Source organism: Marmota monax, unplaced genomic scaffold, assembly GCF_021218885.2.
Source record: "Marmota monax isolate L192 unplaced genomic scaffold, Marmota_monax_Labrador192_F-V1.1 WCK01_AAM20220418_F8-fsc00020, whole genome shotgun sequence".
In the NCBI taxonomy this organism is placed as follows: Eukaryota; Metazoa; Chordata; class Mammalia; order Rodentia; family Sciuridae; genus Marmota; species Marmota monax.
Window position 1 is genome coordinate 6,293,130 of NW_026692912.1, and position 26,257 is coordinate 6,319,386.

Here is a 26,257-nt window from a genome sequence, read left to right on the forward strand (position 1 = left end):
GGCTCTTAAATCACTATGCTATATACTGCCAGAGGTGACTTCAAAATAACCCCGGAAGTAATCCATAGGGGTAGGGTATCTAAATGAGGATTTCTCCACTTGCTGTCTTAGTCTGTGGCATTGGAAACACTTAGATTATGATGGAGAAGGCCCCTGCTCATTCACCTCTCCTACTCTTCACATTTTCAGTCCATCCCATAATTGCTAGTCTTTAAGTTTCCACCTGGGCCCTCCTCTGTTCTTACAGTAGTAACCTAGTCTTCCTGGGTCTGTGGTTCTCCACCCAGATGGCACTTTGGAATGACATGAATGGCTTAAAAAGTACTGCCACCTGGACCCCACCCCGAGAGATTCTGATTTAATTGGTCTCAGCATCAGGATTTAAAAATCAACTTCCCCAGGTGATTTTGATGTACAGCCTGGACCGAGAACAGCTGCTCTAGACTGTTGATCCACAGTTGTTACCTCTTGGCTTCATTTAGTTCTCCCCGTAGCCCGAACCTGCAGTTCATCACTTTATTATCCTGCGCTTTGCCTCGCCTCACCTTCCCTGGCCTTATATCAGTCTGCCCTGCTATCCTGAATCCATCCAATAATTTATAGCTTCTCAACTTTCAAATCCTGCAGAGGGTAATCACACGCCATGTGGATTAGTACTACTACACATTCATGGTCTCAGATCTCAGCCAAGCCTACAGTGCTATCTGGCAGTACTTTGTTTCTTTATTTAGCTCTGTCATCCATTACCTCTTCTAAATCTTCACCATTCTACCACATTCTTGGCAGATTTATCTTAATTCCTACTTCACACTGTGGATCCTATCATGCCATTAATTTTTTTTTTTTTCTTTTCTTTCTCTTTAACTAGCTCTTTCCCCTTAGCCTGTGTCCTCAGGCATTCTTACAAAACCAAACAAATCTTTGTGCTTCATCTAGTCACTCTGTGGCCCCTTCCCTCCCTGCAGGGTTTCAGGGAACTAATCTTATTCACTATCATCATGTCCCACCTCCCATTCGCTTCCTTTGTAGCCCGTGTACCCCGAGGCTCCATCAACTACTCCATCCCTGCCAAAAGTGCTCAGAGGTCATCAAGTACATACTAAATCTAGTGGACATTTCAGTTCTTGTCTTGACCTCTTGGCAACTTTTAATGTTGTTCTTTCTTGATCCCTTGAAGAAGAAAACAGCCACCCACATAAATCTTTCTGTTACTTTACTTTCATCCTGGCTGTCTTTCTACCTCTGATCACCACTCACTCTTGATCCGCTTCATACATTACTAGTTTGATAATATAAGCTATATTCATCTTTTTTCATGTAATTTTTCTACTTCTTTTTAAAAATTTGTTCTAATTAGTTATACATGACAGTGGAATGCACTTTGACACATCATACATAAATGGAGAATAATTTCTCATTTTTCTGGTTGTACATGATGTAGAATCACACCATCATGTAGTCATAGATGTACATAGGGTTATAATGTCTGATTCATTCTACTACTTTTTCTATCCCCATACCCCTCCCCTCCCTTCACTTCTCTCTCTACCTAATCCAAAGTAACTCTATTCTTCCCTAGCCCCTTGTTCCCTTATTGTGAATTAGCATCTGAATACCAGAGAAAACATTCCAGCCTTTGGTTTTTTTGGGATGGCTTATTTAACTTAGCATGATATTTTATTCATTCTTGACCACCTGTAGATAGTATATGGATGACTCCCATATTTTTGTCTCTAGACCAGTCTTACCTCTTGAGCTCTGTATCTGTTTATTTACCTGTAATCTATTCAACAACCTAAAAAAATACTAAGAGTGTACTCTCTAACATTGTTTTGCTGGGGGCTGGAGAATTTATAGTTTACTGTGGTTTTTCTCTTGTGCAATGTCATCCTATGTTAAAATCACTTGGGATATTTAAGAAAATGCATACCTTAGGCTCAGGCTGGTTCATTAAATTGTGTTCACTTCCTGTGAGCACTGTCCTTACTCATAGTGGCCAACTACTAGCCCCCTGAGAAAGAGATTACCACTTCATGTCTTAAGAGTAACTTTATTGTGTTCAAAATAATGTTCATTGCTTTCTTCCATCTATGATTGTGGCCAGATTTAATGAATGGCACTAGTTACCCAAGCCCAAACCTGAGAATCATCTGTGTACATCCTTATCACCTCCTCCACCCCTCATTGAACACTGGCCAGACCCCATGAATTCTGAAGTTTCATTTTTCCCTTGACTTTTTTTTTTCCTGCTCTTCTCTCTGCTGCTTTTTTGGCTTATGTACCTGTCTTTTTTTTTGGGCGGGGGGACCTTTAGAATATTGCCCCCTGCCTTTTCTCATACTTGTACTTTTTTTTTCTTTACTTCTATGAATACAAAAATAGTCCTGTTATCTTCTTTTTAGTCTTTCATGTTTTTTTCTTGCCAAGAGGCTGGGCTCCTTTTCAGCATTGTCTGTGAAGTAGAGGAAGAGGCTATAGCACAAAGGAATTTTAAAGTATTTCTTCCCAAGCTTGAATGTGCCCACGAATCACCTGGATATCTTGTTAAAATGCAGATTCTGTTTCAATAGTTCTGAGGGGTAGGGGAACTGAGAAAGATATTTTCACAAGCTCCAGGAGATACCAGGGCTGCTGGTCAGTGCACCACACTTGGAGTGTGACAGTCTTAAAGGAATGCCATCTGTTGAATGTTAGATGCTTCCCTCTCTCTCCTTCCAGGGTGTGTAAAATAAATAAATAAATAAATAAATAAATAAATAAATAAATAAATAAATATATATATATATATATATATATATATTTTTTTTTTTTTTTTTTTTGATACTGTAATTGAACTCAGGGGCACTTGACCACTGAGCTACATTCCCAGCCCTATTTAGTATTTTATTTAGAGACAGGGTCTCACTGAGTTGCTTAGGACCTTGGCCTTTGCTGAGGCTGGCTTTGAACTTGCCATCCTTCTGCTTCAGCCTCCCCAACTGCTGGGATTGCAGGCATGCACCACCACACCCAGCCTAAACATACTTTAATGATAGTGTATACCATGTATGTACAGAGACTTGGGCAGAAATTACTTTTAAATGAGAGGTGGCCTGTGCACAGGTGACAATCACCAATCCTATTCTAAACACATGGAGATGATGTTGTGGTCATATAACACGTGTGTTCGATTGAGAATGAGCATGCGTGTTCACACGCAGCCCTGAAAATAAGAAAGGAAAATCTCCATCACGATTCACAAACCAAGAAGTGGAAACGGGTAACCAGGAAAAACTCTGTCAACGTGTAGGTGCCTTAGGCTCAAGTTCATACTGTACCTAACGCGGAAATCCTGATCTGAGATACTGAAATAAAAACTGTTCAAAACCAGTAAGCCTTGCAATACTTTGTCAGAAACACTCATAAAACTGGCTCAAGCGAGCCAGGCACAGTGGTGCATGCCTGTATCTAAGCAACTCAGGAGGCTGAGACAGGAGCATCACAAGTTTGAGGCCAGCCTCGGCAACTTAGCAAGACTGTCTCAAGATTAAAAAAAAAAAAAAAAAAAAATTAAAAAGGTGTGTGGGGGGGACCTGGGAATGTAGCTCTGTGGTAAAGCCCCCCTAGGTTCAATCCCGAGTACAAAACAATCAATCAAAAATGGCCCACTTGGAGGACTCCACCCCAGACCATTTTTGAGAAAAGTATAAATGGGCTGCTGATCACAATTTGAAACATACAGCTGTAGGTTGATTTACAACACACTGATCATGGGCAAGGTCTCGTTTCTGTGTGTGGCAGGCAGAGTTACTACATCCTTGCTCCAGAGCATAGCTTTCTTGTCATCCATAAGAATTTTATAAGAATTTGTGCAACTCCCCTCATTAAACCACAACTTGCTGATTGTAGATAATTTGCCTGTTCTTCATTGTATCTCCAGTCTATAGGATAATGTTGAACGGGCTCAAAATAGATTTTTCACTAAGTGAACTCTAAATAACATGGAGCATCACTATATGCCAAACACCATGCAAGTTTTGTGATTTAATCAAAATCACATGCTTTGTGATTTAATGGGTATTCTTTCATTATTTTGGTAAACATTTTATGTAATTTGTATTATGGGCCTCTGTCAGTTTATTTCATAAGTCAAAACAGTATTCTGCAAAGTAGAATCTTATATCCTAGGGGGTACATGACAAGCTCACCCCTTGGGCTATGGAAAGAAAATCCTACTAAAGAGCGATTGCAGATGAGAATTTTGAGGGTTCTGCCATATCGTCTGACTTATAACTATTTTTGAGTAGAAATTTCAGATATACTACTTATCAGTTCTCTTTGCCCATAAGCTTTCACTGCTATTTGGAGAGTCAGAATGAGTTTATGATAAAATACTGCATTCTCAATATGAAAAGCTCTTAAAAGGATAGCAGGTGCATCCATGTTAATATTTGAAGTAAAATATTTTAAGACGAGGAAGAAGAAGAGGAAAATAGGATTCACTCTCAACATTTTCACAAATTGAAAACTGTAAGACTGCTGAGTAGTTTAAATGGCCCTTGTTGCTGTTTTGTTCTTAATTTAATGTCTGCCAAATGCAATGGAATTATCAGTGGGCTGGGTTTCACTATAAATTGGTCAGCACTTAATGTAAGTGTTTTGAGACAGTTTCTTATTATTTAATGGTCACATAATGGGGAAAATGGATAAAAACTAATGAGATTTCAGAGTTCTGTTGTCCGCTCCTAAACTCTTTCATGATTCTCTGTGTGTTTGCCTCTTAGTCTCTCTGTGATGCATTTTGGGTGATTGCTACAGATCTAGTTTCTAGTTCTCTCTTATGCTAGGTGTATGTGAACTTCTGTCTTAACCTGTCCATTGAATTCCTAATGTCAACGAGACAACTTTCCTTTTTAGGTATTGCGTGGTTCTTTTCATAGCTTCGTGGTCCTAGTTGATGGTTTCTCATTCCTTCTCTTGAGTTTTGTTCAGGCAACACTGATACTTTGCATTCTGGGCCCCAAACCCACTTGATGGGGTGTTTTCCAAAAAGACTTTTCCTTTTATTTTATAACACTTAGGACTGAACCTAAGATAAGCAGCATCCCCGGCTTCCTCTTAGGGCCAGGCCTTTTCTGCCTTGCCTTTCAGGGATGCTAGATTTATACCAGGCTTTCAGAACAGATTGCCTGTCATTCTTATGTCAGGCTTGTCTCCATCTCTAGGTCACCCAGGACCAGCAGATGGCCTGGAGGTGAGCATTGGTCTCGGCACATACTCACTGAAAAGTTCTTGTTTCTGACATAGGAGGCCTTTTAAATATTTTCCTAACAGTTCAATCATGTATTTTAAGACATGCTTTATTTTTAACATGTTTGAATTTAAAGGGAGGGGAGAAAATTGTATTTTGTTCACACATACATGCATACATACACACAGTTTGTATGCTTTGGCTTCTATACACATTTTTTAAATCTCTGGAAGGATGAGTAAGAAACTAATAATCCCGGGGTAATGATTAGAATGGGGCAGATGGGGTAAGGGTGATGGGGAGACTTCTTTTAGGAGAACATTTAATATTTTTAGTGATTTCAACCATATGAACATGTTACTGATTTAATCAATCAAAATGTGTGATACGAACTTTTTACCCCTCAGCCATCCAAATTCCTGTATCGGGTAGGTTTTTCCAGACAGTTGGTGTGCTGTTTTATTGGAAATGGGCAAAGGGTGATTTCTGTGGTATTCCAGCTCCGTAGATCCTAGTTTTGCCTCTGTGTGGCCCTCTAGGTGCACTCTGGAGATGAGTGGTTTCCACACTGTCTGTGGCAAAAGATTCATTCTTATATTTTCCAGACTGCCGTGAACTGATAAGTTTGCCAAACTAGAGTAAAAATAAATTGTTGTAAGTTTCTTAAGTTTTCTGTTAGTTTCTTCTCATTGCAGACCAGCGAAAGGCAGCTGGTGGACCAGAGCACACTCTGAATAGCACTGCTGTAAAGGATGTTCCGTATTTTCTGGTGTTTGATGTTGTGGATCAGAAATTAACACTACCGTGTTCTATGCATTTCTTACCAATTAAAAATGGTTCCATTGTATGTAGCCTGTTTTCTTCCTGTAAAGATGTTTCCGTGGCCATTTCTGAAACATGAAGTGTTTATCATAGCACATCCTCACCTTAAATAGCTGGGAGTGAGCTTGCAGCTGGCTGCTCGTCCTGCTGTGCTTCCAAGTCACTCATAGGGTCATAGTGTAATTCTTTGATTAAAAGATGCATTGATACTAGGTGTGTGTATGCGGGGGGGGGGGTTGTTTTGTTTTGTTTTACTAATCTTCTCAAAGGTCTTATTATTGTTTTTCACAATTCTGTCAGGACTGCCATCTGGTTGGCAGCAATTATAAGATGCCATTAATTTTAGACACAGTAAAATGTGGGAAAATGTGTCTGAGAATATCTTGCAGGGGACCCATGATTGTTCTAGCATCTAGTTACTGTTAACACTTGGAGACTTCCTTTTGAGAAGTACTTGCAATGTACTTATGAGAAGCAGAGAGGAAGTCTTTAGTGTTCTGTTTTAGAAACCTCACCACTCTGTCTCATGTGGCATCTTTTGTTTCGACAGCCCGAGGTACAGTGAAACACTGATTGGCAGGGATTTTTTTCAGCAAGGGCCCTGTGCTGAAGCACCACTAGTGAGAACCTTGGCCAACTTGACACTGGCATATCTTCCAGTGTTGTTAACAGACATTTTTCTCATTGAGAATTTTTCTCCTATTTTCAACTTCCCTTATTCTACTCCTGCCATTCTGAGCTTATTAGTATCAAAAGTCATTATCCCATTTTCTTCTTCCCCTTAAGATGTTTGACGTTCCTTTCAATTATATATTATCTGGACTGTTCATAATTTTCTCAAAACTTTTCTTGTTTTGTTTCATATTTTTCTGGCATAGATAATGAATTTTATTTTACCTATAGTTCTTTGCCCACCTTGATGGCAGTTCAAGAGGAAGAGCAATAATGTGTGGGCTATCACTGTCACTCACTTCTTCGCCATGCCATTCCTCTATGCCCAGCATAATTCTTAGGCACCGAGAACACAATAATAAACCAAGAGTCGTCTGAGTTCTTCATTGGAACATTTGTTCAGCTTAGTTCTGTTTTTCCTAAACCAAAAGCTTAATTGGTTCTACTTTCTTCATTTTCAGGTCTTCTTTTTTAGAAAGATGTCAGCTTTTAAAAATCTCATTTTAGGATTTAGTAATTTATTGATAGCTTGCTATGTGCTTTATTTTGATTTGACACTAATATATTCTCTAGAAATAAATTATGTGTCATTTGCTTTACAGCCGATTACACCTCAATAAGAAGGCAACAGACAAACAGCCATATAGCAAGCTTCCAGGTGTCTCTCTTCTGAAACCACTGAAAGGGGTAGATCCTAACCTCATCAACAACTTGGAAACATTCTTTGAATTGGATTATCCCAAAGTAAGTACAACATTGTACTCACTAGAAATGGGCTGGACCATGTGTTTATTCTTCTCTCATAAACACTTAGGAATTTTCACACTGCATACAGTGAAAGATTTGAAAATTCACCGTGATGTTGGACTCATAACATTTAAGCTTCATTAGTAGTTGTCACAGGACAGCGGTAGGGATGACCAAGGGGTGTAAATTCCTTGTCTTAAGCACCTATATGTCCATCTAAAGTAGTGAGCCTCCTGGAACTTAAGACATGGTCAGGTGCTGGTGGTATGAGTATAAAAATCTTGTTCCAGCTGGGCATGGTGGCAGACACCTGTTATCCCCAGCTTGGGAGGTTGAGACAGGAGGATCTCAAGTTCAAAGCCAGCCTCAGCAATGGCAAGGCGCTAAGCAACTCAGTGAGACCCTGTCTCTAAATAAAATACAAAATAGGGCTGGGGATGTGGCTCAGTGGCCGAGTGCCCCTTGGTTTAAATCACTGGTACCTCCCACCTCCCCCCCAAAAAAAAAATTCTTGTTCCTTGAGATTCATATGAAAACAGAAGGAAGAGGAGGATGTGAGTGAGAAACAGGGTGTAGTGGTCTGAAATGGAATGAAGACAGCTAGGACTAACATGAATCCCCTTGAGAAACTGGCTTTGAGCCTAGAAGGGGTTATGATTAGTGGCAAGCAGAGGTCTCATCTTACCTAATTTTTAATTTCTTTATTCTGGTTTTTAATGCTTAATTGTATTGCTCATACCACTTACCTATATATTCTGCATCTACAACTCAGTGTGCCCCTTCATTGGAGAACTTCCAGTTTTCTTAAGATAGATCTGTATTATTTTTATAGATTCCTTTTAGTATTCACTTTGAGTTTTTTGGGAAAACTTAATACACGTTGAATTTTCATATTTAGCTTTACTGAAGGTTTATAAATTGCCTATTTGAGCTAAGTGAAATAAGCCAATAGCAAAAATACCAAAGGCAGAAGGTTCTCTTTCATATGCAGATGTTAACATACAATAAGTGGAGGAAGAATAGAAGTTCATTGAATTAGACAAAGGGAAATGAAGGGAAGAGAAGGGGGATGGGAATAGGAAAGACAGTAGAATGAATGGGACATAACTTTCCTATGTTCTTATGTGAATAATGACCATTGAAACTCCACATAATGTAAACCACAAGAATGGGAAGTTATACTCCATGTGTGTGTGATATGTCAAAATATATTCTACTGTCATGTATAACTAAAAAGAACAAATAAAAACAATCAATTAATAGCCTATTTGAGACACTGCTTTTCAAAGGGTGTAGATTACTTGTAAGAACAAAGTGTCTTTAAATTTTTACATGCTTGATTTTCAGTACAGCTTAATTTTCCCTTTGTCAGTACTCACTTGCCTCGATTTTTTACCATTTCCTCAGTTGTGTGTTTTTTTTTTTCAGTTATTTTTCTACTTGGAGGCTCTTCCCTGCTGTTTCTTTAGTACTCTATAATCTGCACTATCAGGTGATGATGAACATACCACACTTCTCAGGGGGATCAGTGTTCATGCTCTTTCTTTTAGCCCTTATTTTTCTTGGTGTAGCACCAATGAAAAGAATAACAAAGACACAGCTATGGTAGCCTTAATATAGTTCTTAGTAAGTATGGGGACATGAGTATCATTCAGGTTTTTTAGTGTTATTTTTATATTATCACATTGTGAGTTTTAGATTTATGTATTGAGAACTAATTAAAGCAAAATTTTCTTCTGGCCTATTATGTGTTTATATTTTAAAAATTCAGAGATTTGAATTATATGTATATATTATACAGTCAAATAAATATGTCATTTTAAAAAAATAAGATAATTATATGTTTCCCCCTTTAACTAGAGATGCAAATTGGAAAGTGATAGAAATAAGGTTAATTATAAATTACAATTTGGAAAGAATGATAGAAATAAGATTAATTATAAAGTAACTTTCACAAGTAGAAAAATGGAAGTTTTCAAGACCCACATTATATAAGTAAATGCAAAGGAAAATTTATTTTTATGAATGAAATATTTTCATTCATTATGAATAAGTATTAGGGCAAAGCTTAGAATTACAAATTATATACCTTTATTGATGTGGAATGTGATCTCATATTTTACTTTCTTAACCATCATCTTATCCTTTCCCCATTCAATCACCCCACCCTCCTCCACATTCAGTCACTCTTTTTTTTCCATGCATTGCAATTGTTTAATTGATGCATAATTATACATAATAGTGGGATATGTTGTGACATAGTGTTTTCATTCTTTTCTTGCTTTACTTCCTAGAAATTGTTCGTTTTTGAAAAAGGTTTTGACCAAATATAGTACTACCTTGCCTTCACATGGCAAAAGCTCTTTCCCAACCATTACATATGATGCAGTCCTGTAAGCAAATGATAATATTATTTGACAGATTAGCAAACCAAGGTACAGAGAGGATAAGTGGTTTGCTCCAATTCACTGAATCATAAAATGCCCAGAATAAATACTAAGTTTGTTAAATTACTGTAGTTGTCTTTCTGCAGTTCACTTAATAACTAAGACCATGTTCAAGTGTAAATAAATGAGTTTGAATTCTAGAATTCTAGTGACCTTTCAATTCCAGGCTTTAAAAACAAGATTATGTTTTGTGCAAAATCACCTCTGATCTATACATGAAATGCTGCCTCAACCAACATTGATTTGACTGCTTTGCTTCAATCACTTTTAAGCCTTGGTTATTTAATTTTTATGTTGCAGCCTTTCTGAGGTGATAAGTCATGGGATTTAAATAGTTGAGGAAGTTTGTGCAGCCTTTAGTTATAGAACGTGTTCTTAAAAATAACCCTGGGAACATATGTTCCATTAATTATGAACACTTGGGGTGAATCTGTAATTGATTTCTTCTGAATGAAATTTTTAAAAAGTGATATAATTCAGGATTATTTCAAGCTCCAGTTTCACTTAGGTCTTTTACCATTTGCAGTATATCATTAAGGTATTTGAGTTAGTTGAAGAGAAAGCTATTTTAGTGCTCTTTATGAAATGAGAACCAGCATATGCAGAAGATTATTCCTATTCTAAAGCAAACAAGTTTATTTTATAATTATAAAAGCTGTGTAAATAGAATATTTGGAAACCAGAGGAAAAGTGCAAAGTGCATGTGAATTAGGTACTACTGTGCTTGGTCACGCGTTTTACTTGTTCTGTCTGTAATGAAACATTTGCAGTAATAAATTAGACCACTGAAATCACAGTTCTGAGTGTGAACTGATGCAATGTTTGTGTCACCAGAGGCAAGTAATCACAAAATAAACAGTCACATGACCGCCAGGCCCAGCACACTTTAGTGTTTGCTTTTTGTTGAGTGTGAAGGTCATTTTACAAAAGTATGGAAATATCTTCCTTCTGGACATAAGTTTTTCTTCTGCTGTTTGATTTGGAACATCATGGGCCATTTTGGGGAAAAAGGGTAGAACATATGTTGAAGTTTTAATTTTTTATTTAATTTTGGGCATTTGCAAGAATATTTATTAGTGGTACTTGTTCTGAATTTCTAGTAAGATTATACTAATTGCCCTGAAAGATTTCTGTGCTTGAAATGTCTTATAAATTCACCTTCATGTTGATGCATATTCTTTAGGAGAAGACACAAGAATGAAAAAAAAAATGATACAATTCATTTTCTGCAAAATTGAATGCTCATTTGGCATCAGCATAGGAGAGGTTTGGGGGAGATCCAGCAGTAGCAGAAGGATTCAGCATTATGCATCTAAAGTGGCTTGCTAGCTTCACTTCAGCCATGTAAACACTTTTAAAATTAATGGTCAGTTTTTAACAATATAGCTATGGTAATTGGACTTTTTTTCTTTTCTCTCTCTTTTGCAAATGTAGAATTGGTTTAAAATGTTACAAGTTCAGAGCTATGTTTTAGATTCCTCATTGTCGGTGGTGCAGTTATCCTTATGAGGAATATTTTTCTAATGCAGTAGTCATCTAACAAAGAATTAAAAGACTTTAAAATAGAGGCTGGGGTTATGTCTTAATGGTAGAGCACTTGCCTCCCACATGAGAGACCCTGGGTTCGATCCTCAGCACCACATAAAAATAAATAAACAAAATAAAGATATTGTGTCCACGTATAACTAAAAAAAATTTAAAAAAGACTTAAAAATAGGATCAATTGAAAGCTCAAGTACAAGTGTTGTTAATACATGTAGTAAAATGAAGTCTGAAAGATGAAGAATTTATCGAATGAATTTGAAAAACTGTATCAACAATCTGTTTTTTGAGACTAGATAACAAATATTCAACCTTACCTGTCAAAACTTTGAATTTGGAGCAGTTTTCTTATAAAACATCTTCTTTCTGGCATCTTTCTTTTGCTTAGAAGTTACCCCAGACAAATGTTTTAACAAATATATTCACCACTGACTCTGTGCCAGTAAATGTTCTAGGCATTTGGGGTTAAAGTACCTTCTGTCATAGGATCCATATTCTATTGTAACCCAAATACTACAAAATTGTAAATATGATGTGAGAAGTAGTTATTTGTAAATAATAACTTAAGCTATTTCAAGGTATTTCTACTTGATAATTCAATATAATTGATCCATGCATGAAAACATTTTTTAGGACCGGAGGTGTAGCTCAGTGGTGGAACATATGGTTAACCTGCACAAGGTCCTGGATTTAATCCCCAGCACTGGAAAAAAAACAAAAAACAAACAAAAAAACACAAAACTTCTATTTTAAAGAGATATTTTATCCTGTTCATTACAGTAAAACATTTACTTTTCTAATGTCTACAAGACTGAATCAATGGAATTTTTAAAATATTTGTACATTTAAATCTGTTACTTATGCAGCTTAATATATTCATAAATGCAAAAAAGTCATCATTATTGCAATTTTATATATTCAGTTCTTAAACATTAAAAGACTGGATGTTCTTGCTTGTGGATTTTTTTTATGCCTATCTTGTTCTCAGCCTTTTAGTCATTTCACTGTTTTTAAAGAAAACGGGGAAATTACTTTGTTTGGCTATTTGCATAGCAATCTTACTAAAGACTTAATGGAAACTAACCTTATGCCTCGTTTGGAGTTTTAAGTCTAGAGTTCATGTATTCAAACAGTATCTATTTAAAGTAGAATTTACTCTCTTAGATCCCTTGCAGATGTATAAAGTAAATGTTTTCTTGAAACACCTTAAAAGTGTTTTTTAATAGACACTGTTTTTTAACATATATATTTATACCTAATCCTTTAGAGCGTGTAAAAATACTTGAAAGTTATTTTTGTATGAGCTAAAAAGCCTCTCACCAATTTAATATCTTGTGTCAGTTACAGTGTAGTTGGAATGATTTAACTATTTTAATACAGAGATTTCTAGTAAATCAAATAAACTGAAGACAAAGGGGTGGTTATCATAGCTGAAAAGCAAAGAGTCCTCATTAAAATTTGATACTTTAGGAAACACTTGGAATGCTTCCTCCAATTGGGTGTCATTTTTAATATCAGAAACATATATACAAAAGCTGTGTGTCTTAAAGAGTCTGCACATTTTTTGGATAATGTGATATTGAGTTTCATTTGCACTCTGGCTAATCGGAAGGTATTTGTTTATATTTTGGAATTAAGCCTAAGAGGTGTCATCAATAAAAATTTAAATCTTTAAACCTTACATCTAAATACAGTTCAGCTGTACGTCCCTTAAAAAAAAAAAAAAAAGCTAAATCTTCTTCACTGACCTTAGTCCTGGTCTTTCTGGGCTTAAGCCCCACAGTGCTGAAGATTGAACCCATGACATTGTGCTTATAGGGAAGCACTCAGGCTGAGCCACATCCTGAGCCCTGCAAATTTCTTTATTGCCAACCTTTGGTGAAATAAGGTGTATTTGGCAAGTGATGATTAATTATTATGCTCAACAGTACTGTGAACATTTCATTTGCACTTTTTACTTGTGTATGCTTATCGATAGACTTAAATAAAATAGTCTTTCCTATTATCCAAGTTAGTTCCTGTGTATTAGACACTTAAAATATTATGTCTGTAGCTCTTTTTGTTTTTTAGAACACACAGCTTTGTAATTTTTTCACGGACATAATTAGCTTCCTTTCTGTGCTTAAAAATGTTCAACCAGTTTTAGAAAGAGAATCTGGTAGGAAATTTGTCATTGAGTCAGCATGAATTTATCACCACTTATGGTAATATTATACTTAGAATATATATCCCACAAAATAAACATCTTTATATGTGAGAGCAAGCACTTTTAACATTTAGTAGTTTACTAACTGGTAACTGAGAATTTCAGCTCAAGACGTTATGAACCTGGCTACGCATCAGAATCACCCCCAGAGCTTCTGATTCAGAAGTCTAAGAATAGGACCCAATCCTCTTTTTTAAAATAAATGTCCTAGGGTAATTTTGACACAGCCATTCAAGTGTGAAGAAACGACTTTCTGACTAAACGTAGCACTGAGCAAAATGAAATCCTGAGTATTTTCATAGTTATAAAGCTGGCAAAGCATGATTTTCATGATAGTAAATGTTCAATCAAATAAAACTATATTTTATTTCAAAAAAATTATATAATAAAAAAGATCTCATCTCATTTTGTCCTTTAAGTGTATCATAATGGGCTTTTACTTGTAATTTATAGCACCTTTATGAAATAATATTGAGTTTCAAGACAAAGCTTCCAGAGGATAGAGGATGTGTTTATATTGCTTCCTTTCAATGTTGCTTTTTATTCTGCTGGTGCCCTGTGAGCATTTAGCCTTCAGTGACGAAGGCCCTGGAAAAGCTCCAGATCCAGTTTACCCACTAGAGCCTGCCTGTCTGGGAATGGGCAAGACCTCAACCTTGGGCACTGCCAGCCTCTGCCCGATTCCTTCAGCTTGCAAACAGATACTTTAGGAAGTATCTTGTCTTGGATGATCCCTGTCTTAGATGATCTTCCCTCCATTTAAGCAACACTCGTTCCCATCAGTGTTTGCAAATACTCTATTCACTTGTAAACTTTGTATATATGATTGTTTTTCTTATGCTTTTGATCATTTGTAAATGCTATCAAAAACTGCTTATTTTTGAAGAGGTTAATTTATATAAACATCTTCTTTGACTAGTATGAAGTACTCCTTTGTGTACAAGATCATGATGATCCAGCCATTGACGTATGTAAGAAGCTACTTGGAAAATATCCAAATGTTGATGCTAGATTATTTATAGGTAAGCAACAAATTAATTCTACACCAACCATTTTGTTTTGTTAATATTCTTAGTCTTTTCTGCATTAAACTATAGATTATGTATTTGCCACCCAGTGATGTTATTAGCATGTTTGCTCTAAGCATGTGTTTTGAGGAGTGAAAGATGTTTACATTCTTTTGAGAAAAGTTATCAAAACAAAGGATTTTGTTTTTTTTCCCCAAAACCTGTGATTTACAAAACATACCAAAAAAAAAAAAAATGACATTTTACTTACCAGACACTTGAATGTGTAACCCTTTCTGGGTATCATTGACTATAATTGGAAGTAAGCAAAACAAATCATTTTTATTATATTGCAAAATGAATATTTTTGCAAAAGCCTATAGGCTTATTCTTGAGGCTAGTAGAAGTATATTTACCATTAAATTTTTTTTTATTTTTAAACATAGGTCTGATTCCATTCTATTTCACTGTTTCATCCTACTGGTCAATTTCTCTATGCTGTTTTAATAGCTTCAAAATGAGTCTTAAAGCTTTTGTTTCTTATTATCACTTTTTTAAATTGACAGAAATTTATATTCATTTATGGTGTATAATATGATGTTTTGAAGTATGTATACTTTGGGGAATGGCTAGATCAAACTAATCAGCCTATGCACTACTTCACATTCTTGTTTATTTGTGGTGAGAAATCTACTCCTGGTAATTTTCCAATATTCAACACTTTGTTATTATAACCATAATTATCATGTTGAACAGTTGCTACTAAATATTGATTCATATTATTAATGTAATAATTTAAGAACTAAACTAAAACAGTGAATCTTCAAAGCTAAGTGATATAATTTTCCTTTTGAAAATGAAACATTTCTTTTAGATATTATGAGTAATAGAAAATGTAAAAAATGTAGAAGTATGTTTGCTTAAATTATTAAATATGAAAATACTTTTAACTTCTCTCTACCATCTTTCTTTATAATAAAAATATTTTCAGTATTATAAATTTTTTTTACTGTTGTACCTTTACATTCTTAGGTGGCAAAAAGGTTGGCATTAATCCTAAAATTAATAATTTAATGCCAGGATATGAAGTTGCAAAGTATGATCTTATATGGATTTGTGATAGTGGAATAAGAGGTGAGGTTTTCTTATTTATTTTATAAAACTATTCATTTAATGATTAAAAAAAATCCGAAACTAAATTGATCAATCCTTTTTGTTTGCCTAATAATTTATTTCATTATTATCTCATGATAGTATGTTCAGTTATACTTACTAAGATTTTGATTTTTTTCTTATCCTAACCCAGAATATTATACACATTAAAGTGTTTTCATTTTGAAGAGAAAATTCCAACCATTAAAAAAAGTGGTTACAGTTCATTATACAATCAACGAACTTTCTCGTGTGTAGTTCTCGTTTGTGTGAGGCATATCTTCTGCTTCGATCTGTCGTCTTTGCATAACACGCTATCTCACACAAAGGGACAGAAATCCACTAAGTGCATGTTGTACTAGAATACACTTATTAGGGTTTGTCCATGTGTTCTTAGATGATTTTAGTAAGAAGCCTTTTATATACTGAAATTATAATTTGCACTTTTAAACACTCATACTTACATTAATTTTACAATATTTTGCCATATTCTAATTACCTTATGTTTCTCAACCTCAACACTATTGACATTTTAGGCCTAGTAATTTTTTGTTGTGGGGTCTGTCCTGTGGGATGTTTTATCAGCATACCTGGCCTGAACCCACTAAATGCTCCCTGAACCCACTTCTCAGCTGGAAGAACCCAAAATGTCTCCAGACATTGTCAAGAATCCCCTGTGGTGAAGAATTGCTCCTGGTAGAGAACACTGACCTAGAATAGGAATGTTTAAGGTCCAAACACAATTTTGTTATATACAGTATGTTTAGTTCTGAAACACTAGAAGGAAACATTTAAGGTCATGAAAAATTAGATGTTTGCTATTTGAAAATAGGGCAAAGACTTACATTTTTTATTAACTTAAATGCAAATTTGAAAATTAACACATGCGATACTCCTACAAATTTCAGGATCATTACAAACCTGTCAACACCTGGTCTAGTCTTATGTTCATTCTGTCAACTTCTTCCACTCATTCTTCACATTTGCCATCTTATGTTATTAACTCATATTTTTGTTATGCCTTTCAAAGTACAAATCTTGGTTAAATATACTCTTACTCCATTCCCATTAGCAGTTCTAAGGGATCAGGTACAAATAACACTGAGAAAGGTGAGGTCCCACTTCTTATGGGTTGGAGAGTAGAGACAAGAACTACAGTCCTTTGACCTCCTCCAGAATCTTTTCCATAGAACACATTGCCTTTATTCTTTTTGGAGTGGGGGAACATTTGCAAAGTATTCCTGGAGTGTGATATGTATTAGATATATACTGGACTGAATATGTATAGAGGAAATTATGATAAAGTATGCCTTTTCAAAATTTTGTGTCGTGCTCTTAGAAAAGTGATTGATTAATCTTATTAAATCCAAATGTTTAAGTTTTAATTTAATAACAATTCATAAGAGTTATTTTACGTTAATGAGCATTTTACTAAAAAGTAACTTTTTCTCTCCCTTCTCCTCATCTTTATTTATTTATTTATTTTTTAATTTTAGTAATTCCAGACACACTAACTGACATGGTTAATCAAATGACAGAAAAAGTAGGCTTGGTTCATGGGCTGCCTTATGTAGCTGACAGACAGGGCTTTGCCGCCACGTTAGAACAGGTAAGTATGGTGGTTATAAATAATATTGGTTATCAGATCACTAATCTCCTAGAAGCTTGAGATTGTTCTGAGAGTTAGAATTGGCTACCTGAAGTTTCATCTATACTTGGGAACCTGCTGAGAACTAGAATCCTCAAGGTGAGAGTAGCTGTTTCTTTAGTGAGGACATCTCTGGTCCTTAGGGTTACTTCCTGCTGGACTGACCATACCCTGGCACCAGGAGCTGTGCCTGGGAAATGCCCTGTGTTCCTTCTGCCAGCTGAACACAGTATGTTCTTCTTATGATCCTCACCTAGTTCCACAAGTTGTTCTAGACTATTGATTTACATAAAAGAATCTTCTTTCAAAGATTCAAACTGAAAAATCCTTTTTTACATATCATGAAGTATTTCATATATACAAAAAAGGTGTTTATATAAGTCCTTATACAACCCATTTGATTTCCCCTATTTTGCTTCAACTTTTTGTTTGCATTTGGTACGGGGGATCACACCCAGGGCCTTGTGTGCTAGGCAAGTACTCTACCACTGAGCTAAATTCCCAGGCCCTTTTCTTCAACTTATAAAAGAAATATTAACTTGTGTCTAGGCAACTGTAAACTATAGAAAAGTTGAAGTAGTAAACAAACAATAACAACAAACAGTTTATCACTCTACTAATTAGAGGAAATATTTTTCAAAATTAAAGTTTTCATTTTAACATTTTAGTACTTTGAATTCTAATTTTTTTCTATGTGCCTTTTAAACAACAAAGTTGGTAGTATTTTAAAAGTAATTTTCATTTTATTTGTCACTTTATAGGCCTTTTCCATCTGAATAACTTAATTATCTTTTATAAAGGTAATTTTATTACCTGTAGCATAGTCTATCCTATGTAAATTCCTCTACCAATAAACATTTAGGAAGAAAAACTTATCTTCATGTTATACAGAAGGATACATGGTTTCAGTCTTTAAATATATCTGCATTTATAGTCTTTGAATTGCAGTGTTATGATAGCTGCAGATCTGAAGGGGTAAAGGTACATTGTCAGAACTTGCATTTGACCTTTGGCAACTTGAACCATGATCTTTTTCTTAATATTGCCTATGAATGTTTCTCCTACTGCAAGAGGTTGTTAGTTTTAAAAGAGAAACTCTGTGTGTAGCTGTGTTAAATTAAAATACTGTATATTCTTTTGTGCCATATTGTACTTTCGTTTATATCCAAGTTGATGTATATGTCAGTGATAAACATTTCCCAGAACACATCTATACTCTATGTAGGTTTAATCCATAAAAGTCACTCTGCCATAGTTAGAATAAGTGAAGATCAGTCAGAGAAGTCCTTCTGGACTCTAAAAGAAATCTTCAACCCAGTCCCAAGTTCCACTTAGCCCTAAAACCTCACTGCTTAAAGGATTAAGATGTGTGCCTCTGGTTTCAGAAGTTAGGTTTGATTCAGTCTAATACCATGGCTTCAGTATGCTCTGGGCTTAAGAGTGTGTACCAAGAAAGCCTATGTAGAGAACGGGCAGTAAGATGTAGAAGACAGAATGTTAGTGTCCACCTTAGTGAAAAGTACAGTGAAAAGCAAAATTGTAGAAATTGGGAAGAATCTCATTGATTCAGGACAGAAAGTAGCTAGCAATGAACGGTTGCCAGAAAAGGAATTAAGAAGTAGGACTGTCCTGAAGGTTGATAAAACTATAGATAATGTGTGTATATACATGCAGACTTGTATATACTGGTGTTACCTACTGCTGGACTGACCATATCCTGGCACCGGGAGACTTGCATGTATATACCCACATGCACCTGTACCTGTATGCATGCAACTATAGATGACGTGTGAACACATAGAATTCTGTATGTATATACCCACACATACCTGTACATGTGTGCATGGAAATATATGTATATATAGATACACTGATCAAATAAAACAAGAAAATGTGTAGGTTTTTTTAAACATCCTAAAAACATGATACATTAAGTAACTATTAATACTTATATGCCAGTTAATGACATTGTACCTGTTTGATTTAATATCCAGATTAAGTTTTATTTGGATAAATTTTTGAGTCTCAGTTTTAGAAGGCAGTATTTAAGATATGCTTTTCCCTCTAGAAGTAAAGATTTCTTTGTAGTAGTGGTAACAAAACTAATCAACTGAATAAAATACTTATCATCTACTAAATGTAAATACTCATATCCTGCTTTTTATTCAGGTTGTTTAAGATTAATAGGATATTCACTTAATCAGAGAAAATCATTAGGAAAAAGTTTTTGAACACCATATTTTTGAAGTCAAGTTCTAATCTTATATATTTGTGTGTTTCTGGACAGGTGTATTTTGGAACTTCACATCCAAGGTCCTATATCTCTGCCAATGTAACTGGTTTCAAATGTGTGACAGGCATGTCTTGTTTAATGAGAAAGGATGTGTTAGATCAAGCAGGAGGACTTATAGCTTTTGCTCAGTACATTGCTGAAGATTACTTTATGGCCAAAGCAATAGCTGACCGGTAAGAAAGCTAAATTAAGCTGTACTACTTTTAGTACCTAACTTTTGTTGGTTTACTGTTTCTGTTCAAATCATGGATTAGAGCTATTTTATCTTTTGTCATTGAGTATAAAGTATATTAATAATTTTGGCAAAGCAATCTATATTAGTTATTCATAGATATGTACTAATGAAGCCAAATACATGTTCTGATTTCTCTATTTTCAAATTAGTACAGTTGAAGTGGTGAACAGGAAGCTTCTCTGTGATTGTGCATTTTCACTAGTATAGATAGGAATTTCAATTAAATTTCTTTCAAAAGAATTTAAGCTATTAGTGTAATCATAAGCCATTAGGCTTAAAGTATCAGTTCAGCATTTGAAATTTCTTAGCAGATTGTTTGATGATTTGCTAAGAAGCCTCTAAAGGTTCATATGATTGACTTAGCATTTCTGTATCACAAAAGGCTTGTTTGTTTAAAGGACATCACTGCTTTGCATGATAGTTTATTTAAAATGTGGTTTTTAAAATTGAAGTGTTTTTTAAAAATTCTCTCACAATGGTGTTCATGTGGTTCAAAGTCTCCTAATGTCTCCCATGAGATATATAATGCCACATTTTGTTTATATTTCTTCTTGAATACAGACATGCCTTTTTGGGGAAGGCAGGAAGTAGTGGTCAGGGACTAAACTATCAAATACAGAGCCTTCTCCATTAAGTACTTTCCAAATGACTGCCCTTTATGTTATCTTAAACTGTGAAATAAGAGGGCTATAGTTTCTTCTAGTTTGTAGATGGTGCTCTCTTGGGCCGACGTAATTGCTCAAACATCCGTGAGTAGTGTGCTAATCCTGAGGTCTGGGCTCGCCCTGAATGCCAGCAGTTGCTCACTCTTATGGTGATTAATGAATGCATACCCAGTCAAGCTTGCATGTGTTCATCATCCTGGTTCATTTTATAATTATCTTCATTTTCAGAGGTTGGAGATTTGCAATGTCCACTCAAGTTGCAATGCAAAACTCTGGTTCATATTCAATTTCTCAGTTTCAATCCAGAATGATCAGGTAAATCGACTGTCGTCTTATTATACTTTATTAAAAGAAAAGCAGAAAGTGAGAGATTTTTGTTTGCTTCCAGAAAATAGGCTTAGGTTCTTTATTAAAATAAATTGAATCTAAATATAATTTTTTTACTGTGTAACACTGAGTTTTGGTATCTGTGTGTGTGTGGGGGCTGGTACTGGCTATTACACGTCCTCAGCCCTTTTTTATATTTTATTTAGAGTGGTTCTCTGTGAGCTCTACGTGATGCTTAGTGCATCACTAAGTTGCTGAGGCCGGCTTTGAACTTGCAGTCCTCCTGCCTCAGCCTTCTGAGCTGCTAGGATTACAGGCATGCACCACCATGCCCAGTATAACACTGAAATATTAAAAAAAGATGTTAAAACTTTGAATTTTTTTTATATGCTGATTTCTGTTGTCTAACTTTCAGTACTTTGATTAAACTTTATAATCTGTATTCATCAAAGTGTAGGCCATGCAAATGAAGTTATAGTTTTCTCTTTGATATACTAAATAAAGAGAGATTCATAAATACAACAACAAAACCAAATACCCTCCCCTCACACAAAACTTTTTAAAGAAGAGAGCTTTTATATGACAGGGTGAAAAGTTGATTATTTTGGGAAATATAATTGACTAGTTTTTGTCACTAGCCTGTTGTCTTAAGAGAAAATCCTTTTTATTTTTTTAGGTGGACCAAATTGCGAATTAACATGCTTCCTGCTACAATTATTTGTGAGCCAATTTCAGAATGCTTTGTTGCCAGTTTAATTATCGGATGGGCTGCCCACCATGTATTCAGATGGGACATTATGGTATTTTTCATGTGTCATTGCCTGGCATGGTTTATATTTGACTACATTCAACTCAGGGGTGTCCAGGTATGTGGACAAGCATGAAAAAGTTACAATTCATTTGGTAGAACTAAAATATTTCAATCTAGAAAAGGTTGAAGGAAATCTATCTAAGCGCCATTCTTCAGCTTCTCCGTGAAGGTTAATAACAGGTTTAAATATTACTTTCCTTAGTGGAATGTTTTGACGCAAAATTTAACTTGATTTGCAACTTTCCGTTGGTTATACAATTACTTTTATTAAGGTTCCAGAAAAAAAATCATGATAAGGAAATCAGTAAATATTGAAACTAAGCATATAGTGGGGTAGTAGTTATTTTAATGCTGCTTTTACTGATAATCAGCATTTTCTTAAATGGTATTGCATGGCAGTTGAATTACCTAATGAAACAGATTTGATTTTATGCCATATACTTAGAAATTTCATTTTTAAAAACTGTGTCTTTAGTCTGACAATGAGGAAATTAGTTTATGTATTGGTTTTTCTTTTCTAATTCCTAGGGTGGCACACTGTGTTTTTCAAAACTTGATTATGCAGTTGCTTGGTTCATCCGAGAATCCATGACAATATACATTTTTTTGTCGGCATTATGGGACCCTACTATAAGCTGGAGAACTGGTCGCTATAGGTTGCGCTGTGGAGGTACAGCAGAGGAAATCCTAGATGTATAACTATGGCTTTGTGACTGTATATAAAAGAAAAAAGAGAAGTATTATAAATTATGTTTATATAAATGCTTTTAAAGATCTACCTTCAGTAGTTTTATCACATGTATGTTTTGGTATCTGTTCTTTAATTTATTTTGCATGGCACTTGCATCTGTGAAAAAGAAAAAAAAAAAAAAACACATCTGTAGTCTTGGCCAAATGGTACTCTTTTATTTTGTGGAAGTAGAGAATCAAGAGAATTGGTTCTAGGAACCTTGGTTTGTTTTTTGTTGTTTATTTTTTTAAACAAATAAATATATATAAATATATATATACACACACATATGTATATGAATGCTCTGCAACAGACACTATGACAGTATCCTTCAGTAGAGAAAGTTTCTTCTTTGAGTCCTCTCTCTCAGCTCATGGATGAGCAGTTGGCAGCGTTGTTGAGGGTTTAGAAAGGCCATGAGCTTTCACATCTTAAGTGAATGGTGTCATGCAGTGAACCACCCATGGTGAGGTACTAACTGAGAAACTTTTTCATGCTTTATGCCTACCTCTTGTAGTTGTTGCAGAGCAAATATAAATTGTAATAAGGTAGCTAGGCCTTACAGAAACAAATGGGAAAACTTTTAAAAATAATTATAATAAAAGAGCTGGAGTCTAGTATTTATATGGAATCTGTGAGAGATTTTTTTTTTTTTTTTTTGGTCTCACTGCAATGAACCAAAAGGGGCTGAGTTTGTTTTTTAATTGTAGCCATGTATTGAAGGCATCTTTTTGACCAACTCTTGTTGGTTCTGTCTTGAACCATTGTTAATCACTGTGCTGTAATTAGTATAGCTGAATCTTTCTTTCCCTGCTCCTTGCTGGGCCCACCCCATCTTTCCTTAACTTTTTTTCAGGGGGGGTTGGGGGTGATTTTGTTTTAGTATGAGTGGATGTTTTGATAGTTGTCAGGAAAAATGCATTTCAGACACATTTCACACATGAGCTATTTTCTTACATAGTATGTCTTATTGTTAATAAGAATGTAATTTCATGATACAGGTATTTAATATCTTTTTTAAGTAAGTAAATATTCTAGCCATCAATAAATAAATTGCAGTAGAGTATTAATTAAGAGGGGACAGGATGAGTTTTACTCTTAAACTCAATCAGTATCAAACTAAGTCTACTGTGTGTTTTTTTTTTTTTTTTACTATGATAGTCTAGTCTTATTTAAATTGGATTTTTGTATTCCAGTTTGTATGACAAAATAGACTAGATCAGTGCTAGTTGTGAATGCATGCTGTACTTCACTCTTCTCTCCCAGTCATGCAGCTAAACTTGCTTGTCAGGTTGTTCTTAACTTGTGGTGAACTGGACTTGTTTTTGTTTAAAAATATAAGGGACAGTGCATAAGCCTTTTTATTATTAATATTATTTTGGTAGTGGTGGTCTGCTTTTCTTCAGGATTGGGTGGCATGTTGTCTATATGATGCCTACTGCAGGGCTAACACTGGCAATGTGGCAGCTTCGAATTCTAAGTTACTACAGGTTCCGTGTCAAAGCATAAAAAGTAGCATATTAGCAATAACTACATATTTATAGAAACTTCACTTTACTGAGCCAACTCATTTAATTGTCTAATAACTATACACATTAAATTGCAATATATCTATAAATGTGTATATTCTACATACACGTTTTATTGAAATTTTTCTCTGGGCCAAACTGCCATTTTTTTTTTTTTTTTTTTGCCTTATGATGAGTTTGTTTGAAGGGCATTTTCTTTGCGAACAAAGGCTTGGATGCATTTTCCTTTCTTTATGTGAAATGAGTAATTTTGTTCCCTAAGGAAAGTTGCACAGTGAAAACCAGTCTAGTTGTGACCCACTACTTTATTTTTTCAATCACTCGTAGATGAGCTTCGCTTGACCATGTTTGTCATTTGTTGGTGTGTTTTATGAAGTTTGGTTGATGCCATCCTTTGCACTGCTGAAGTGAAATCTTGCTTTTACTTAGCTTTTTTGCTGATCTCAGTATGGGCAAAGTAACAACAAAACCAAAATGGCTGGACAGACTTCTTGTGTCTTGTAAATATAAAAATGACTGTTCTATAAATGTATTCTGTGTGGCAGTGGAATACTCTCTTAAAGTGAGGCTTCACATTAGCAGAGTTGATTCTTTGTTTAGCAATTTTGGAGTGCAGATAAAAATAATATAAATGTTGAAGAAAGCATCACAACAGAACTGTAGGAGTCCAAATTTAATAACTGTCTTTAAAAAAAAAACCCAATAAGTGTCTAGAATATACATGTTTTATTATTTAAAATCGTTGTCTTAAGTTTTTTGTTCAAAAAATAAAAATTTGAATACAATCAAATCATTCTCAAGTGTACCTTTTTGCTTACTCTCTCCTTTTATATTTTTATAAGTAATCTAACATGGTCCACTATTCACATCAGAATTACTAGAAGGATTCTGTCAAGTATTGGTTTTGAAATCTTTCTTTTACTTGTGCTATAAGCAGTCCTGTAACTTAAAGTAGGACTTTTCTACATTGGTTGTATGTTAGAATCACCTGGAGAACTTCTTAAAAACTATAGATGCCTGGGCCCTGCCTGTGGAGATAGTTATTCTGGGAGGGGCCTGAACTTCTGGTTCTACTATAAGAATCACTAGGGCTGTGGTTGTGGCTCAGTGGCAAAGCACTTGCACCACATAAAAGTAAACAAAATAAAGTTATTTAAAAAAAAAAAATAAGAATCACTGGCACTTGATAAGAAAAACCCAGTGGTCCCTTTGGCCCCTCTCCCCTGGGCTTATAACTTCAACTCAGCCTCTTAGATCTTACCACTCCTGTGACTAGGAACGATAAATCCAAGAGACTGGGATAATGTTGCTGCTTGAGACCTAACTGGGAAATCAACTAAGCTGCACCCAAGTCCAGGGCAGGCTTTTCTGGAGCTGGTGGCATTCCCAGGCCTGTTTTACCACTAGCCCGTGAGAAACAATACTCTTCACTGGAAATCATATCTCAAATATGAAGAGAAAGAATAGACAATGTTATACCTCCCTCCAAAATCCTGTTGAAATCTAATGCCCAGTGTGAAGGTATTTCAGGGTGGGGCTTTTGTTTGGCCCTTACCAAACACTGAGTCCACCTGCATCCTGACAGAACAGTCAATAAACTTACTGCCACCCAGTCTGGTATTCAGGCACAACAGATAAAGAATCTAAAAGGGATCTGGCTGCAAACTGCTAGAGACTCCACTCCAGCACCTTGACCCAGAAAACAAGCTCATTCCTCCCAGTTTGTGTACCTTTAAAGTTTAAGAAATAAAGAAAGGTTGAGTATAGCTAGACAAATCTTGAAATTCCCTCACCCTTACTCTAGAGTGAAGCAGCCCAGGTGTCCATTGAGAGTTGTGGTCACAAGGGCTCAGTAACCTGGCCTTGGCAGAATTGGGAGTAGCCCCTGCATATAAGATAATCAGGCCATAGTACTGTATGTTCCTCCACTGGGTCATTTCAAGCTCTGCCTATAACAGGTTTAAAAATTACCTAAATCTTAAAATTTAATAACCATCTGTATTCTGACTCCTTTTTTTGTTTGTTTGTTTGTTACAGGGATTTAACCCAGGGGCACTTTACCACTGAGCCACACCCCAATCCCTTTTTATTTTATTTTATTTTTTTATTTTGAAACAAGTCTTCTCTAAATTGCTGAGGCTGGCCTTGAACTTGCAACCCTCCTACCTCAGCCTCCTGAGCTGCTGGGATTATA

The 26,257-nt window shown here is 35.3% G+C and overlaps 1 protein-coding gene across 3 annotated transcripts in view; it reads left to right on the forward strand.

The window, feature by feature from the left end:
• Nucleotides 1-26,257, forward strand: part of Ugcg (UDP-glucose ceramide glucosyltransferase) — a 67,440-nt gene that overhangs the window by 11,640 nt on the left and 29,543 nt on the right. For 2 of the 3 annotated variants that reach the window (XR_009227413.1, XR_009227414.1), the window contains exons 2-8: nt 7,327-7,468; nt 14,586-14,688; nt 15,706-15,807; nt 17,322-17,434; nt 19,761-19,939; nt 20,895-20,981; nt 21,670-21,859. Coding sequence is in view for 1 of the 3 variants with exons in the window: in XM_046451656.2 (XP_046307612.1) it covers nt 7,327-7,468; nt 14,586-14,688; nt 15,706-15,807; nt 17,322-17,434; nt 19,761-19,939; nt 20,895-20,981; nt 21,670-21,859; nt 22,333-22,503 (1,087 nt within the window). In the remaining 2 variants the exon portion in view is untranslated. Of the gene's footprint in view, nt 1-7,326; nt 7,469-14,585; nt 14,689-15,705; nt 15,808-17,321; nt 17,435-19,760; nt 19,940-20,894; nt 20,982-21,669; nt 21,860-22,332; nt 24,854-26,257 lie in introns of those variants that run through there. The other variant, XM_046451656.2, reaches the window with a different exon arrangement.